General features: G+C 35.9%; 1 protein-coding gene and 1 long non-coding RNA gene across 3 annotated transcripts in view; both read right to left on the bottom strand.

Annotated features, from left to right (window-relative positions):
- Positions 1–831: 831 nt before the first annotated feature.
- LOC147236411 (uncharacterized) lies at positions 832–4,348 on the bottom strand. Its single transcript, XR_015107369.1, has 3 exons — positions 4,302–4,348; positions 3,534–3,596; positions 832–871 (listed from the first exon to the last, which is right to left on the bottom strand). It is a non-coding gene; the product is annotated as an uncharacterized LOC147236411 (long non-coding RNA).
- A 32-nt stretch (positions 4,349–4,380) lies between these two features.
- The window catches only part of khdrbs2 (KH domain containing, RNA binding, signal transduction associated 2), a 69,695-nt gene continuing 56,447 nt past the window's right edge, over positions 4,381–17,628 (bottom strand). Inside the window, exons 7-11 of one of the 2 annotated variants that reach the window (XM_086168315.1) lie at positions 12,478–12,560; positions 11,918–11,976; positions 10,544–10,640; positions 6,292–6,329; positions 4,381–4,433 (exon numbers count right to left, since the gene is read on the bottom strand). In XM_086168315.1, the coding sequence (XP_086024441.1) occupies positions 10,546–10,640; positions 11,918–11,976; positions 12,478–12,560 (237 nt within the window). In that variant the 3' untranslated portion in view covers positions 4,381–4,433; positions 6,292–6,329; positions 10,544–10,545. Of the gene's footprint in view, positions 4,434–6,291; positions 6,330–9,666; positions 10,641–11,917; positions 11,977–12,477; positions 12,561–17,628 lie in introns of those variants that run through there. The other variant, XM_086168307.1, reaches the window with a different exon arrangement.

Genomic DNA, 17,628 nt, shown 5'->3' with positions numbered 1-17,628 from the left:
TAAAACCTCATTTTCTATTCTGGCTCATCAAGCAGCTGTCTAAACAGAGCTGAGTTTGCTCAGGTATCCATCGCTGGCTGGTGAAAATGCTGTGTGTTTGCTATATTGATATGCAGTGTTTTGCAAAATTGAACAGTTGTGCATACTAGCTTAGATCCTGACCTACTTTGGTTCTTTGTATTTCCAATATTTGGATCAAGTGATATCACCAAAAGGAGATGCCATGCTGTCTGTAAGGCTGTGCAGCCTACGCTATAAAAATGCCAGACTCGGGGAATGATCATTTGCAGATATGTTTGCTCTAAAAACACTGTTGTTGTAATTTCTCAAAAATAGGTAATGTATTATATGAGTCATCTTTTACTTCTTGCAGATTGTACTTCTTGTTGATTATAGATACATAACTTTTCTTGATTCTTTGTCATTTACACTAAAAGGCAATGCAACATAAGTGTGATGAGACACTATTTGTATGTGAGGTTTTACATTAGGTGGTTCCCCCTGAATAGCATTACAGGCCCCTTCAGGTTTGACTCTTCCTCGGCGCTCATGCCTGCAGCCTTTAATATCCATTTGCTCATTAAACAGCACATACTGTATAGGGATTACTATTTTTTCAAACTTCCATTTTAAGGGAATAATTGAAATCTTTATCAATGCATTAGCCACGTGAGCTTAAAAATTAAAAACCCAAAAGTACTATACTACAGAAAGTCTTTTTATGGTCTTTAATTAAGAGGTAAACTAAGCCAACAGCAAAGAAAAACATGGATAGAAGACTTAAAAGAATGACTTTAAAGAGCAAATGTTACAAACAAGAATTTTAGGAAGCGGCAAACTGCTGTGGAGCACTTAATCCATATTTTGATATCTGCAAAAATACACAAAATGTATTGTATTAACATCAAAATTCAAAAAACACAATACAATTTTTGTATCAAATTATTTAAATGTACTAATATGAAATGATGCAATTAATCAGTCAATTGAATAACAATGTATGATATAAACTTATACAAGTTGTTAAGTGACCCATTACACAGATCATCATGCATATAGTCCAATTTTTATTAGTAACTGTAATCTGATAATCATAAGCAACACATGAATGATGTTCCAAATTACTTTAGCTGCTGTTTGCAAACTGTAGATAATGGCTGCAGTGGGCTAGGACTGGCTTCTTTCTGGAGCGAGCACTAACAGAATCAATGATTTGTAAGCTCTGAGCAGACAAATGGTGCTGTCACATGAAAACACCTTAGCTGTGCCAAAATAAGATTTAGTAGTGTTGAGATTTTCCTGTTGATTGATATTTAGGTCACCAAAGGTCCACCCGTTTTTATTTTTATTTAATGTTTAAATGAAACATAAAAAAATGCACTCTCTAAGTCAGTTAAACAAACCAGAAAATGACTTTATATTCAGACAAAGAAAGGATAATATGTCGTATTTCTTCCAGGTTTTATTTTTCACCCCAAAATGCATGCATTATTGTTTTCTCTATTCATTAAAAAACTACCTGCAAAACACGAATGACAGGAAGCGTTTCACTTTTAACCAGGGCGAAAAGAAACTCTTGGTATTGTGACAATCATTATAAAACTATGTGAATTTACCCATGGGTTTTTTTTTCAGTTTAACATGATGTTATGGCAAGTAGCCTGTTAAAAACAGATTAGCACACACACACACACACACACACACACACACACACACACACACACACACACACACACACACACACACACACACACACACACACACACAAACCCAAAAGTGCAAACTCTTTATAAGCAGTTTTCAGCTGTCTTTGAAAAAATACCATTAATGTATCAGCATCAATCTATTCATGTTACTCTTAACAAAATATATTGCTCAAAAAGTCTGTAATATGTTTCACAAGAGATGGTATTTTATTCTCAAGTGGTTCTTTTTTTTACACAAAATGTATTCTAATGACTTTTTTTGTCCTCTCCTACACAGTAGTTTTGGTAAAGAGTGAACCTTGAAGCCAAGACTATCTACTTATGCTGGTTATAGATCAAATTAAATGTGGATATTCATCTCAGTTTGCTGATCATCATACATTAACCCATAAACACACATTTCACATCCAGTGTGACATTATGTGTTGAAAAGTAGCCTTGAGGAACAGACATTTAATCAAGACAGAGGAAAAAGACCTTTTCACTTTTAACCTCAACCTCTGCAAATTGGTATTAATTTTTGTCATAAAGAAAACCAATGCAATACTATGAAAAAATATTGCAGGAAAAACGGGCTTGCAGTCATTTATTTGAGCTTGAGCCCACAATTTTCGCCTGGTGACTACGACATGCCGCCTGTCTCAGGACGTATGTGACTTTCTCAGTCAGTTTGAACCCATTAACAGATGTTATCATTTTGTGCCTGAAGGATGTGTCGGGAATTGGAATCATGTTTTCAAGTACATGTGTACATATAAGCATTGTATTCATTTACAACATTTCTTCTTGTGTTATTGTTGAATCAGAGTGAAAGTTAGATGCTGTTATCAGAACCATTTGATGCAACATTCAAAGCAGGGCACTTCCTGACTGACTGAAAAATTTAGAAATAAGTGGCTCACTCTGCTGTAAATCTGGTATGATGACGCTTTCCTGTGGGCCTCAAAAGAGGAGGTGAATGTTTATTTTGCTGAATCAAAATAGGCATTCCTGGTTAGTAGCATTAAACAAAGTCCCCGGTACTGTTGCTCACAGCTAAATAACATTCCAGTAACAGACCAAGTTGTTCTATCTGGCAGAAACATTAACAGAAAAAAGTTGCGGAATTGGTTCAAACTGAGTTAGTATTCTGATGGTTTGTTTGTGTTGTTTATTTGAATTCTTGCTGCAACAGAGAAGCCTCTGGAGAGTTTAATGCTTCATGTTATGCACACTCCACTTGTGTTTCAACTTAGATTTTTAAGCAATATCCTGATTGCCAGAAGAAAACACTGAGAATCTCCCAACAACCAACAGGTCACTACATATCTTTTATGATAGGATTTTTTTTTTCAATATTCTTAAAGTTAAATTATTTTTTTTTCTGTTTTTATTGACTTGGGTATAAGGAGCTCAACACTTAGGGAAAAAAAGATTACCAGGAGAACACTAATGCACCATGGCAACAGGTTATTACAGGTGGCAGTGCCACCTTTCATTGTAGCTCAACTAAAGGGAGTTCATGCAGGGGAGAGTAATCAGTAAATTAAGTTTTATTCAGCGTTGTACATTGATTAATTGTGTACTGGAATTACATTTCTTTAATGGATGAAAAAGTCATTGAATTTGATGTATGGAGCGGTATGACATTGTAAATGTAATTGCTGTTCATTAGCCAAGGCTGCTGTTTTCAAAAGAAAGATGCCTAATTGAATGTATAATGTTGTCTTTTCTTGCTTTGCAGTGTTAATGCACAAATGTAACGCTAAAACACACAAATGAAGACAGCATGCTTTCCTTTTATTTAAATAATGTTAAAATGTTAAAAACAACAGGTATAACTCTTACCTCTGGGAAATTTCAAGTGGTTGTAATATGTTTTTCATCTTTTTCATCCAGTCCAAAAATAATCTGTGTAGAGTAAACAAAATATGATTATGAATATAAATTCATTTCCTCAGGGGCACACGGTCAAGCCAAGAACATTCACATTGTAATCTAACTTCTGATAATGTTTTACTTTTGTGTAAGGTTAGAACCTTGGTCTTAAAAAAAGCATTGAGGTTTTGCTTGACAAAAAACACTGTATCATGGCAAAAGGGCTAAATGGGAAGACAGCTACAATATTTTAGCTACTTATGGTCTGCTGTAAGGGCAAAACAAGACAATTTGCAATGTTTTGTGCTCTTTTTCCTTCATGTTAACTGAGTGTGATATGGTCTTTTATCATTTAAAGAAATGGCTCATCCATATCTGGGTCTGGGATGTCAACTTTTAGCTGATTTTGTGCTGGCAGCGAGGTTGTTGTGAAAATGATCTAAGAGTGTCTTTTGCAAAGACGACTGAATATCACTGGCAAACTTCTGCAATACATGGCTTCTTAGGTCCAAGCAGCTTGAAACAATTCTCAGTACAATATTTTGATGCCATATTTGAGTTAATAAAAGGGAATTTGAACTTCTTGATGAATTACAATAACATATATATGTCATGTTCTTTGATTCCACCATGTATCGACTGTCAGCAACCTTTCGTTTGGCAAAATTCCCTTTGCTCATATTGGATCAAGTACAATGAATTGCTGTAGTTTTTGTAATCGCACAAATAATTGTTTACCATATTTGTTGGTTGTTGTTTTGGAGAGCAATCTGACATACAAGCAGCTCACAAAAACTAACGATAAAACCGAAAAAATCTCTGGGCTGAGTAGGCTGCAGTCCTCTGGGAGCAGATCCTGTGCCATCTGCTCTGAAAAAGAGAACAAATACAAAGAGCAGAAAATGGTATTTTTGAAACAGTAATGGAATCATGATGTGAGTCATGTTACAACACAGCATACAATAAGACTTGTAATCTTACAATAGCAGTGAATATAATTTTGTACAGTAACATTTATGTTCTGTTAGCATCATACAAAAAGGTTAATCTTTGTGGAAATCAATCAGTGTGCAATTAGATCCTTTTGTGAAACCAGTGAATGGAAAATTGTAGAATTGTCATAATTTGCAAGCTATGAAACACAGAGGTAATTAACACACAGTTCATATCCCTTTTGTCTGACATTTGTGTTGTCTGTTTCGACAACCAGCACATCACAGCTTATAAATAAACTGCAGAAAAGAGGCTGGTTGACGTGTTCGCAAATTGGCCTTTTTTTTCCCACAATTATATGCAAAAATATTTCATGAATCCTGAGCAATGTTGTTTCACCCCAAAACAGAATGTTCCATCTGAACTTTTCATTAATTAGGGTGATGTCTCTTGTGGAAAATGAGCTGCGTTTCTCTTGCTAGGTGTCAAAGCTCAGAATAACAACAACTTATGTGCAGTTGTCGTTGGAAGGTTTACACTTTGTTAGGGTGGTAAAATATATGTTTTTTGATTGTGTTAGTCTTGCGCAGAAGTATACAGACCTGTGTGGTTATATATTATATAAAACCTCCTGCAACAAAAAAAGTCTTCTAAGACTGGGTTTGCCAAGCTTTTCTGCTCTAATCCTTGAGATATATGTGCCAAACCCCCCCCATCTCTGGAGATGCCTGAAGCATACAAACACACACGCACCAACAGTCCTATCCAAACGCATCAAAATTCAGATTTCTAATTGATGAGAGTAGTTTCTTTTTAAATAACAATTGTGGCCAAAAACATTGTTTTGAATGACTTTGATTACCATTTTATTATAATTATATTTAAGCTTGTCAAGTTTCTGGTTAATGCATGAGGATTTCACTTTAGGAACTCCCATGCGTTATTATAATAATTTTTTTTTTCCCATATATATAGCGCCATATATACATATATATACATGTAGTGATATTTCTTGTGCTCTGAAGTTGCACTGATAGTTTTATCCATCCAATAAATCTTTCTTTCAACACTGACTGTATTAACATGATGCTCATACTTGTTGCAGCGTCACAGGAAATTGTAGCATATAGTTATTTAGCAGCATAAAAAAAAGATCAGAAAAAAACAAAGCAAAGTAAGAAACAGACACAAATCCTAAGGATTACTTTAGCATTTTTTGGTGTATTTTTGTCACAAATCATCTCCAGTGTTTTCATTGCAGGTATGGAAAAGGATGTATGAGAAGAGTCTATTGAATTATATATAGCTCAGGAGTAGGAATAGAATGTAACTGTATTTGTGCAATTACTTAATTTACTGTAATAAAACATGAAAACGGTGGTGTTAATGTTGCATACTAGCCATATAAAGTGCTTATAAAAAGTCCTATTCACACCAACATACTAACTGAGTGAGAATGATAAACCTAACATTTATCATTATGTGTACTTGAAGAAAATGACCAGGATGGTTGAAAGTCCAAAACATTTCAGCTAGCTTTAGACATATTCCAATCCTGTGCACAGTTTGAATCACAAAATAAAGTATCAGGAATATAGACATTAGTAATATTGCTGACTTATTACAATTTATAGATTGAGGAGATACCTATGAAGAATGTGAAATAAATACATTTCAAAACAAATAGAAGACAAAAGAATAACATTTTCATTGTACAAGGACATAAAGCAATGACATCACAAACAAGGGAAGAAATGCAATAATAATAATGCAGTAATAATAAATATCTGCTGACCTGCTTCATCCTTCTGCACTTGGATTCCCATATGGAGCCTGTATCAACAGGAAAAACAAAATGATCTGATAAAGATTGTGTGTTTTATGCATGATATTCACAACATAAATTGACAAAGTCTGCATGCAGCATAAATATCTGCATAAACAGAGGAAGCACAAACATCATTACATTTCACATGAAAAAAGTAAACCAATTTTCGGTGTTATGAAATGTTATTTTATGTCTTTTATTAACTTTGTATTTTGTGCATACTGCTCAAATGGGGGCTCGCTCACCAAATATTATTTAAGTGTTATGAAACGGATTAGGTCTTTTATAGTAATTTAGCTTTCTTGTAGTACGTGGTTAGAGATATGAAGGGATTAAAGGTTATGGAGTTTTTATTTGTTTAAAAAAGGAGTTTAAAAAAGGGCAGGTTTACTTTTTTTAGTGGAAGTTAGATTTTGTTATTAAATTATTATTTTTACTGGTTTACCTGATTTGTGTTTAGTCCTCTTTTCAGTCCCATGAACTACTTTCTTTTGTATTAGGGTTTACAGGACTTCAGCTTCCATGTTTAAAGGACAAACTGCATTGCAAAGTCCCATTTTCAATGACAGAGATGTAAAAACAGGTTAGAAAAGACATTGAGGCTTGAAAAAAAAAAAAAATTAAAAAAAAAAACATTTTCATTTTGTAGTATTGCTAGTACACAGCAATTTCAAATCCCTGATTTATTTAGACATTAGTATAAAAATGCATTAGGACTTCTTACCTTTGTAAAAATGTCTTTTTAGTGATGTAAAACTTCAGAGGATGGATTAAGGAGACAAATAAATGAGGTCATTCATAAAACAGAAAAAAACTTTAGAATCTGCAGAGATTCCAAGATGATGGAATATGAATAATTTTACAAATGAGGCATTTGGGAGATGTTGTTAGGCTTTTTTTTAAGGTGCAAGGTAGTAGAAATCTGCAGATATTACATAAACAAGCTGCAAACAAGGAAGAAAGCAACATCAAAAACCACATTTAAACCTCAAGAGCCACTTATTTAGAGTCTTACACATGCTACTGTGCTTTATGCTGTTTTTATTAAATGTTATATATACAAATACAGATTGCACACACAACAATGAACTTATTGTAAATTACACACTGTACATTGCTGACTGCGCTCAACTGAAACGAAATAAAAGGTTTTGTATGACAATTTTCTCACATGTTCTTGAGGACTTGAGGAATCTGTTATAATGTTACATCATGAATGAATTGTAGCATCCAGCAATATGGAACTTGGGATCTGAATTTGAATTCCAAACATAGAACAGTTTGTTTTTTAACATTTTTGCATTCACATTCTCAGCTTAAGAAAGTTATATACTTTTTCACATTTTCCCTTAATAAAGTTGATGGGGGCATTCCTGTTCAAGTCAGTGTTCGTCTGTTACTTCTAGAAAGGAATAGGTTTTTCTTTTACTAGGATCAGATGTGAAACTGACCAGAAACCCATTTAATTTACAAGCTGATCTTAATTACTATATTTTGAAATGTTTTTTTTAACACTGGAGGATGGGAAATGGATTTGACTGAAGGATCACGGAAGGCAGGAGGCAAAGGCATTTTACTCCTTTCAAAATATTATTTTCAACTTATCCCCATGGCCACAATTTCCATTTTTCACAAACAGGCATTGGATGCATCTCTAGGTCTCTAAGAAAAGACAGAATTTATACCTTTATGCCTTGGCCCACCCAATGAAAGGAGTAACCTTTGAATGCTCCACTGATTCAGTTACTGAGTGTGCACACACATACTGTACATACATACTGTACATACATACATACACACTTATATACACACACACCATGGTCCTTTTTTGAAACAACAGACAAATACTGTACTAATAATTTAAGCCATTGTGCTCAGTAGTCTTCTGTCTTTGCCAATATATCAACTGAGGTGACAATGGTTTAGTGTATTTAGGTGATACACAGGTTACCGTGAGGTGTTTAATAGCTCAAACCCTTGATTCCATAACATTGCATGTAGTGTCACCATGGAAACCTGTAGCTACAGAAGAGGCTCCTTTCAATTTGAATCAGCTAATGAGTATGTAATTGGGAATAAATCCTAAAGTATACACTAAATTAAACCACATTTTCAGAAAATCTGCACAAGACAATAAAAGTTGTGGACCTTTTCTTTGAAAAATGTAAAAGTATGATTTCTGTACATTTATATATTTAAGTCTTGAGGAAAAAATGGGGTAATATGTCAGTGTCACATAAAAAGCAAATTAAATGAATTTAGCACCTTCTCAGTTTATTTTTCCATGGACAAAATTATCAAAATTTAAATAGCTGGAAAAACCAAGGCCAAGTCATGGCCCATACAGATGATGCCAACAGGCTGGTTGTATCATCTGGTTATTTTTCAATCTTGTCTGCTTTGTCCATGAAATTTCTCAGTTTTTCCATTTAGCTTTTTTGTTTTTTTAAAGATATAAGGTTTGTAGTCTTTTTCAAAGCTCACGCGAGTTTCTCGACCAGGAAACAAAATGCAGAGTTGTTGAAAACAAAGATAATGGTGACGGCAGGTTTCTGTCTTTCCTCGAAATGTTGACTCTTTTATGCACTTGAAATGGTGACATCAGCAACTAAATTGCAAAGTAATCTAATTTAAGAATCACTACAGTCAACATTGCAGCATAAACTGCAATTTAATTCATTATCTGATTATTTCCCATGTCCATTGACAATGTATTCTCAAGATCAAGAAGTCGGAGGATTTCACATACTTGGGGTCAACAGTGCAGGGCAACGGACCGTGTTGAAAAGAGGTGAAGAGACGGGTTCAAGCTGGTTGGAATGGGTGGAGAAAAGTATTTGGGGTACTATGTGATAGAAGACTTTAAGCCTGATTGAAAGGAAAGGTGTACAAGACAGTGGTGAGACCAGCGATGCTGTATGGACTAGAAGCAGATCCAATGACAAAAAGACAGGCGGCAGAGCTAGAGGTCGTAGAGATGAAGATGCTAAGGTTCTCTTTGGGAGCGACCAGGATGGATAGGATCAGGAATGAGTCTCAGAGGAACAGCACATTTTAGATGTTTTGGAGAGAAGGTCAGAGAAGCCAGACTGAGATGGTTTGGTCATATACAGAGGAGGGATAGTGAATATATTAGTAGACAGATGTTGGAATTGAAGCTGCCAGGCAGGAGATCTCGAGGAAGACCAAGGAGAAGATTTATGGACCAAGTGAGAGAAGATATGAAGGTAGATAGTTGGTGTGAGAGAGGAGGATACACAGAATAGGGTTAGATGGAGACGGTTGATTTGCTGTTGCGATCCGTGACGGGAAAAGCCGAAAGAAGAAGGATCACAATGTATCTCAAATGTAATTACGCCATTTTATTATAATTGATAGTAAATCACTTTTTACTGAATTTAGAATCAAGATCTTGTTAAGATCCATAATACATGTCTTTCGAAACAAGACTGTGGGATTATATAACCTTCAATCTGAACATCTACGTAAGGTTGCATCTTTTGAATACTGTATCTTGATATTTATTGCTCTCATTTAAAAGACATATTAAAAATATTAATGGACATTATCGGCGAATTCCTTTGAAATATCAAATTGAATTTGATGGAGGTTGGTGCTTTAAAGAGTGCACAAAATAAATTGGTTTACGGGCCACTTTGAATTTCTCCAGAATAAGATTCGTTTTGAGTAGTATTTCTGGGGAGAAAATAATCACCTTAAATATATAGGACAGAACTGCAGGCAAAGTTGACAAATGTTGGAACACTTGTATTTGAATGACTTTCTCATTTGCTCTTGACACACCAACCTCTTACAAAATGGTAGGAATGGCAGCAAGTACAAAAACAGAATTAGAAATTCACAAAGGGGAGAAAATGGTAGTTTAATGTAAAGAATAAAAAGATCCAAACTATGATTACAGTGACTGGGAGACACGCGAATCAGAGGTTGCGTAGGCAATCATTTTTCAGAACAACCTCTGCGCACATATTTATCATGGTGGTTAGATATTATATTTTGGGTGGTTTTTTTTTTCAAGAATTATTTCATTTGTCATCAGAAACATCAACACTTTGTGAGCTTATGCATTTTATTCATAAGCTTGATGGAGGTTGACAAATATTCAATCCATTCGAACATTTTTTATGAGGACTTGAAAAAAATAAAATTAAATAAAAAAAAATATATTTTGAAATTGGAAGTCACATATTTGGAGCACCTTCAGTATCTACCATAGGGATGTTTTCTGTAGCCCCCTCTTGTTAGCCGTAAAACTGGGGCTTTAAGACTGGGGCGGGTTGAGGTCCACTCCTCCTCTGAAAAAAAAAAAAAAACACATAATGGAAAACTGCATTCACCTTGTTGAGAAAGTTGATGATAGAGGTATGTAGAGGTATCATGTCCTCTCACCATTATTTAACCAAAGTAACCAAAGACAAGAAAATACATAGGGCAAAGTCTATTCCTGGATCAGAGGCCTCTTGCCGAAGAAAATTAATTTCATAAGCTCTTTGCCCTCTGTCAGACCAATAATGAGATCTGACTGTCAGCAGCTTCTTCCTTGGAGCCAAATTACATAAAGATGGCCACCTCTGCTGCATGGCGTGTTGCACCACTTCCAAAATAAAAGTGTTTATGGAGCAGAAAATCAAATCATTGCCATATTATTTTTGGTTTGGTCTGACCTCAACACCCCAGCTCATGATTTGTTTTGCTGAAAATTAATAACTGTAAAAACTCCCTCACTGCCAACCAGCTTATCATCACTGACATATGACAACCTTGTAACTGCATTCACTCTCAAAAGTTAAACTTTCAAGAGTTCTAGGATCATGAAAGCATTAAAATCTTCTGGGCATTTAAAAAGGAAAAAAAAGCAGGGCAACTGGGGCAGTTGATATTCTTTGGGGAAAAAAGCAGAAGTGACTCAAATGAAATGACTGAAATGCAAAGCCTGAGTACCGGCATCTAGACGGCAAATTCTATGCTTCCACTGGTTCACTGTCTCAGTGTAACACAGCTTGTCTTAAGATGGAAAGGAGGGGTGATACTCGTTGCGGCTCACAGGGTTTTGATAATTAGTTATGGACAGGAACAACATGGGTTTACCTGTGTTTCTCTGCCGTGGGACATCTTTTAAATATCAGGCTGGGCCTGAATCCAAGATTCTTTCAGAAAAGGTATTAAACTCTGATACCCTTTCTATTAACCAAACTAATTACTGAACGGTCAATGGAATAACAGATGATTTTGCTTGAAATTAAGTTCCAAGGGCTGCAGAACTGCAGGGGAATTGTTAGTACAAACAGACACTGGCAAGAGAGACTTAACTGGACTAAAGATTTTAAGTCAAATATAGTGGAAAACCTTCCTATTTACTTTTGTCTGTGATCGATACTTAATTATTTGTGTGCGCAATAAAAGGACATGATTCAAATTATGAACTGCTTTAAGCAGTTCATAATTTATACAACTATGTTGTATAATGTTGATTGAACATTGAAAAACTACTCATTGATTTTCATTTACATAACTTTCATCAATATTTCAAATTTGGGATACCATGACTACATGACCAATATTAACAACTTACCATAGTTACTGTAGGATTCATCACTGGCTCCATGTCCATATTCGTAATATTCAGAAATGCTAAAGCAGACCAAATAAAAGCATCAGTTACAGATCTAAGTAAATACAGTTTTGTTTAAGGATGAACGAAACACACACACACACACACACACACACACACACACACACACACACACACACACACACACACACACACACACACACACACACAATCTGTCAGGAAAAAAAATGGTGGATTCTAAAAAGCTTCTGAAGGTATATGATCTTCAGAGAAGAGAAAGTATGGCTCTATGCCATAGTTTTTATACATATTTAATGACTTCATGAATAGTAACTATGAAATTGTGTATGCAGGATTGATTTCAATAATTATTTATTTTACTAATAAGCAACAGGACAAAATGCCATCTGTTTAACATAATTTCTTATGATTTCTTTCAAATGGTAGGTAGAGGATACCACTGAACAAAATCTTTCACAATCTGTCAAGGAATTAACAGACAATGTAACTGAGAAAAGGTGTTGGATTATTTTATAGGCTGCTTAATCTGAAAACATCACCTCTTAGACTGATTGCTGTAGTTATCGTCATAGGCTTCATAACTCTCGTCATCATATTCTCCGCCGTATCCGTCATCGTAGCCCTGCGAGGAAGGATGCTATGAGTGTTAAAGTAGGCTGGATTTCTTTTCTATTTAAACTAAGCGTAAAGAAATGTAAATAAAAACAGTCAATAATTTTCTTTTCCACAGGCAGTCACTTTGTGTAAATCAAGTGCTTGGCGTCAAGAGTCCAGAGTAACAGTGTGGAAAGAGGTAAAGAAACAGGTTCAAGCAGGTTTGAATGGGTGGAGAAAAGTGTTAGGGGTGCTGCGTGTTAGACAGTGGTTAGACCAGCGATGTTGTAGGGTCTTGAAACAGTGAAAATGATGAAAAGACAGGAGGTAGAGCTGAAGGTCACGGAGATGAAGACGAAGTTCACTTAGGGAATGAGCAGGATGGATAGGATCAGGAATCTATCAGAGGGACAGCATGTTAGATGTTTGGGAGAGAAGGTCAGAGAAGCCAGACTGAGATGGTTTGGTCATGAACAGAGGAGGGATAGTGAATATATTAGTAGACATGCTGGAATTGGACGTGCCAGGCAGGAGGTCTCGAGGAAGACCAAGGGCAAGATTTATGGATGTAGTGAGAGAGGATATGAACTTAGTTGGTGTGAGGGAGGAGGATACAGAGCATAGGGTTAAATGGAGAAGGTTGATTCGCTACGGCGACCCCTGAAGCGAAAAGCTGAAAGGCAAAGAAGACAACGGGAAAGTATCATGTCCAACAAAGAATATTGATTTAGATTTGCTGGAGAACATTTCCCTTGTTTCATATGGCTAATTGTAAAAAGTGGTACCCATCAATCGGTTATAAATAAACCATGATTCTTTCTTTTTTGTTTTACATTGAAATCAGCTGTCAACATTCTGTGACAGGATGAACCAAAACTATGTTGCACTTTGGAACGAGGCTTGAAAGAAGCATAATTTTTCGCAACACACCCATTTTAATAAGTACGGAAATGAGGGAAGACAACATCAGGAAAAAAAACACTACTAAGTGTCACCTAATTCACCTATTCAAAAAGCTTACCAAATGCTCAGTTCTTTTCCATGTTTTGACTCACTTATTTTTGATTTTCTTTTACACCTTTTGACCTTTCAATCTAAGTGAGGACAAGTCTGCCTGAGGAAAGAACTCCACATATTATCCTTGAAAATAGCAGTGTGAATAATGAATCAATGCGAGCGAAACCCTTTAAAATTGTTATGTCTATAATTGTTTGTTTCCATTACTCTAAACCATAATTACAAAAATTTTAATTTGTCACACTGTACTTATCATATTTTACTTCTAAGAAAAAGAAAGTTAATTTAACCAACAGAATAGAATTACCTCACTATCACATAAACCTGTGTTAACATTTCATTTTAGTTTCATGTCTGTCTTCAACACTAAAAAAATGATCATTGTGCAATAAGGTGGAATTTCTCTCTGTAGCTCTTTGAAATGAAAGTACATGTAGGTGTAAAAGAAATGAAGTGCAGCAAAGTATAGGAGAGTGTGTTTTACATGTCATTTGTCTTGTAATGCTAATTCAAACAACTCTGGCTCCTGTGAGGCTCTATTTGTGTGAACGTGGTTTTGACTAAATTAAAGTTAGGGATTATGTTAGGGATTAAGTTGTTCAGGGGATTCAATGCTTCTTCTTTTCATACATGAGCCCTCCTCACAAAGGCAGAGTCTGACAACTGTGTATCTCTGTAATTGACCATTTTGTTGGCAATACCATATGATAAGCCTATCCACATGGCCCTGTAACTGGAAAGTAATCGTTGGAGTATTCCATTCTAATGTAACATTAAAATGCTTCTACCCTGTACGATGGAGTAAATGGTTTAATTCTTTGCAGCATAATAAATAGAGGAAATGTTACAATTAAGTGTTATGTTAGTCATGGCTCAACATTCTTAGTGAATTCAGGAAAAAATAAATAAAGTATTAATAAATAGTAATACTTAATAATAAAGCATTAATTTGGAGTTCTGAGCTATGTATAATGTTATCTCAGTGTTCTGCTGCGATTTCCATTTTGAGTGTTAGTGCCTTTCCTTTAAGAAAATGTCAGTTTTAATCTTAAAATAATCTGTTCTACAATGTCCTTCTACTTCATCTCTTTATCATAATCATTACTTTTGCCTGCACTTCTTTTGACACCAAAAAGGTAATTTATTTGTGACTGTCACGCGTATAACCTGGAGTTAAATGTGTACCATCATAATATTTGTGTAAAACTAACTTTCAATGCAAATGTTTTATTTCCTTTTTTTTAATTCTAAAAAGAATTATATATTTTTTTAATAGAGCATTCAATCATGTCATGGCAGCTTGAACTCATCCCCTTTTTTCATTTTTTCCATTAGTTCAAATATATAAACTTAGTAGTAAAGCTTGGAAAATACTCAAGGTGATAGGAAAATACTCAAGAGCATTTTAAGTTTGAGAGAATTGCCACTTGGCAAAAGTTTTATACACAGGTATACTTACAACTAAATATGAAACAGAAACATCACACACCCGACAGCAAGGGGAATAAAGCGTTTTTTGTGCTGATGTGACGCACTTAATAGGTGTTGCCATTTTAGAACAGAGTTTACAAAACCTTGACCTTGACGTCATCTTTAAAATGCTTGATGGTTGTCTGTACTTCATTAAGCTCCAAATACTAATATGAATGGCTGTGTATTCAGAAAAAAAACAATTAAAAAACCCTGTTGATTTAAAATGAAAAAAAAAAAAAAAACACTTAAATTTAGATCTAGACAAATCGAAGTAACGACTACTAAAGGGAAAAAAACTCTACATCTCAAACTGTAGGTATGAACAGCACAGCAGCATAGGTTTGTTCACCAGAAATTGATGGAAATATAGACATAAATAAAGGAAATAATAACGGAAGTGCTGTATATAATGATCACTTCACACTGGCCAATGCCAGCTTTAAGAGAATCAAGTTATTGATTACATCAAGATTGGACAGGACACTCCTATAAATAGTTGGGACTTTAATTAAAAAGGCATGATTCCCTGAGCCTCACATTCAGAAAACAATTAACTCTATTCCGTATTAACCAGGCAGAGGAAATAAATCGAATGTCAAACACAAGGTGGAGAGTCCTTATTTACTATAATTAGGACGGCAAAGGGCAAAAAGCCCAATGATTTTTGCTTTTTATCAAATATCAACCTAAGTGTCTTCTGATGTGATGTTGAGTGATTTTTAGAGAGAGGGCTGTGTCTGTCTCTTTTTGAAGCAGGATAGGGAGGACAACAAGATTTTAAATCTATTGTTTAAAATAATTGAATATTTCCCTTTATTGTTTTTTAGCCTTTGTAGATTCAGTAAGTATAAACCTTGGGTGTATGTATATATATATATATATATATATTTATCATCAATAAAAAAAGTGACATTATTGTCCAATGAAAACAGCTATATAGGAATTTTGACATGAGCAAATTATCTATATATAATAAATAAACATGTGTGATGCATTGGCTAAAATGTCGAATTCAAAGGAAATAAAAAAAAAAGGGTGTTAAGTTGTCCTTTTCTCACACCAAGTTTCAGCCCCTCCAAAATAACATGAAGCGATTACACAACTTATCCTGGATTAAATAAACTAGAAGTACATTTGTTTTATCAAAAATGAAAGTTTTGCAAGGACATTTTTGAAAATGTATCTAAGAAATATGAGCTTAGCAGTATGTTTGGACCTACTCTTAGAAAGCAATTACAACAGAAGAGCATGCGGTTCTCAGAGGTAATGGGAAAACCTTCAAGGTTTACCCCTTCAAGAACTACAGACAATAGAATCCATCTAGAAAATCATTTATGCATGTGTAAAAAGATAACAGAGGAACGTTTGCCCCTTTGAAAAAAATGCCCCTTTACCTTTTCCACAGTGATGGTCTCCCTCTCTCTTCTTCTTCTTCTTATTCTTTCGGCTTTTCCCTTCAGGGGTCGCCACAGCAAATCTACTCTCTCCATCTAACCCTATTCTTTGTATCCTCCTCTCTCACACAGACTACCTTCATATCCTCTCACTACATCCATAAATCTTCTCTTTGGTCTTCCTTGAGACCTCCTGCCTGGCAGCTCCAATTCCAGCATCTGTCTACCAATATATTCTCTATCCCTCCATTGTACATGATCGAACCATCTCAGTCTGTCTTCTCTGACCTTCTCTCCGAAACGTCTAACATGTGCTGTTCCTCTGATAGACTCATGCCTGATCCTATACATCCTGGTCACTCCCAGAGAGAACCTCAACATCTTCATCTCTGCAACCTTTAGTTCCACCTCCTGTCTTTTCGTCATTGTAACTGTTTCTAGGCCATACAGCATTGCTTGTCAGGATCTCACACGGCAGTGCCAGCTGCCGCTAATTACCCGGCCCCATAAAGAGCAGCAGCACGCTCTGTTCGGGGTCGGGTAGTTCGCGAGGGATCGAGAAGGCTTGAGAGGGACTCGAGAAGAGGTTTCAGGGCTGGAGGATTGTGGAACCCTGCCCTGGTGAGACCCTGTCTGTGAGACCCGGTCTTGAGACACTTCCTGTAACTCTGCCTGGGACCCTTCCTGAGACCCAGCCTTGTGAGACTCTGTCTTGGGGCTGGGGAATTGCCAGAGACCCTGCCTGTGTGTGACCCTGTTGCTCAGCCCACCATGTCCCCCTCGTCTTGCCCTACCTAAATAAAGAGTTTCGATCTGATTTCAGCCTTGGTGGTGTGGTTCCCAATCCGAGTCCGCCCCGTGACATCGCTGGTCTCACCACTGTCTTGTTCACCTTTCCTTTCATTCTGGCCAATAGTCTTCTATCACATAGTACCCCAAACACTTTTCTCCACCCATTCCAACCCGCTTGGACCCGTCTCTTCACCTCTTTTCCACACTCTCTGTTGCTCTGTACTGTTGACCCCAAGTACCTGAAATCCTCCGACTTCTTGATCTCTACTCCCTTTAGCCTTACCATTCCACCCGAGTTCCTCTCGTTCACACACATATATTGTGTCTTGCTGCGACTAACTTTCATTTCTCTCCTTTCAAGAGCATACCTCCACCTTTGATTTTCCTCCACCTGTTTTCTGCTCTCACTAAAGATCACAA

Source organism: Fistularia commersonii, chromosome 2, assembly GCF_037954325.1.
Source record: "Fistularia commersonii isolate RoL2024-O1a breed Wild chromosome 2, RoL_Fcom_v1.0, whole genome shotgun sequence".
Lineage (NCBI taxonomy): Eukaryota > Metazoa > Chordata > Actinopteri > Syngnathiformes > Fistulariidae > Fistularia > Fistularia commersonii.
This window is presented reverse-complemented; position numbering and strand designations above follow the sequence as displayed.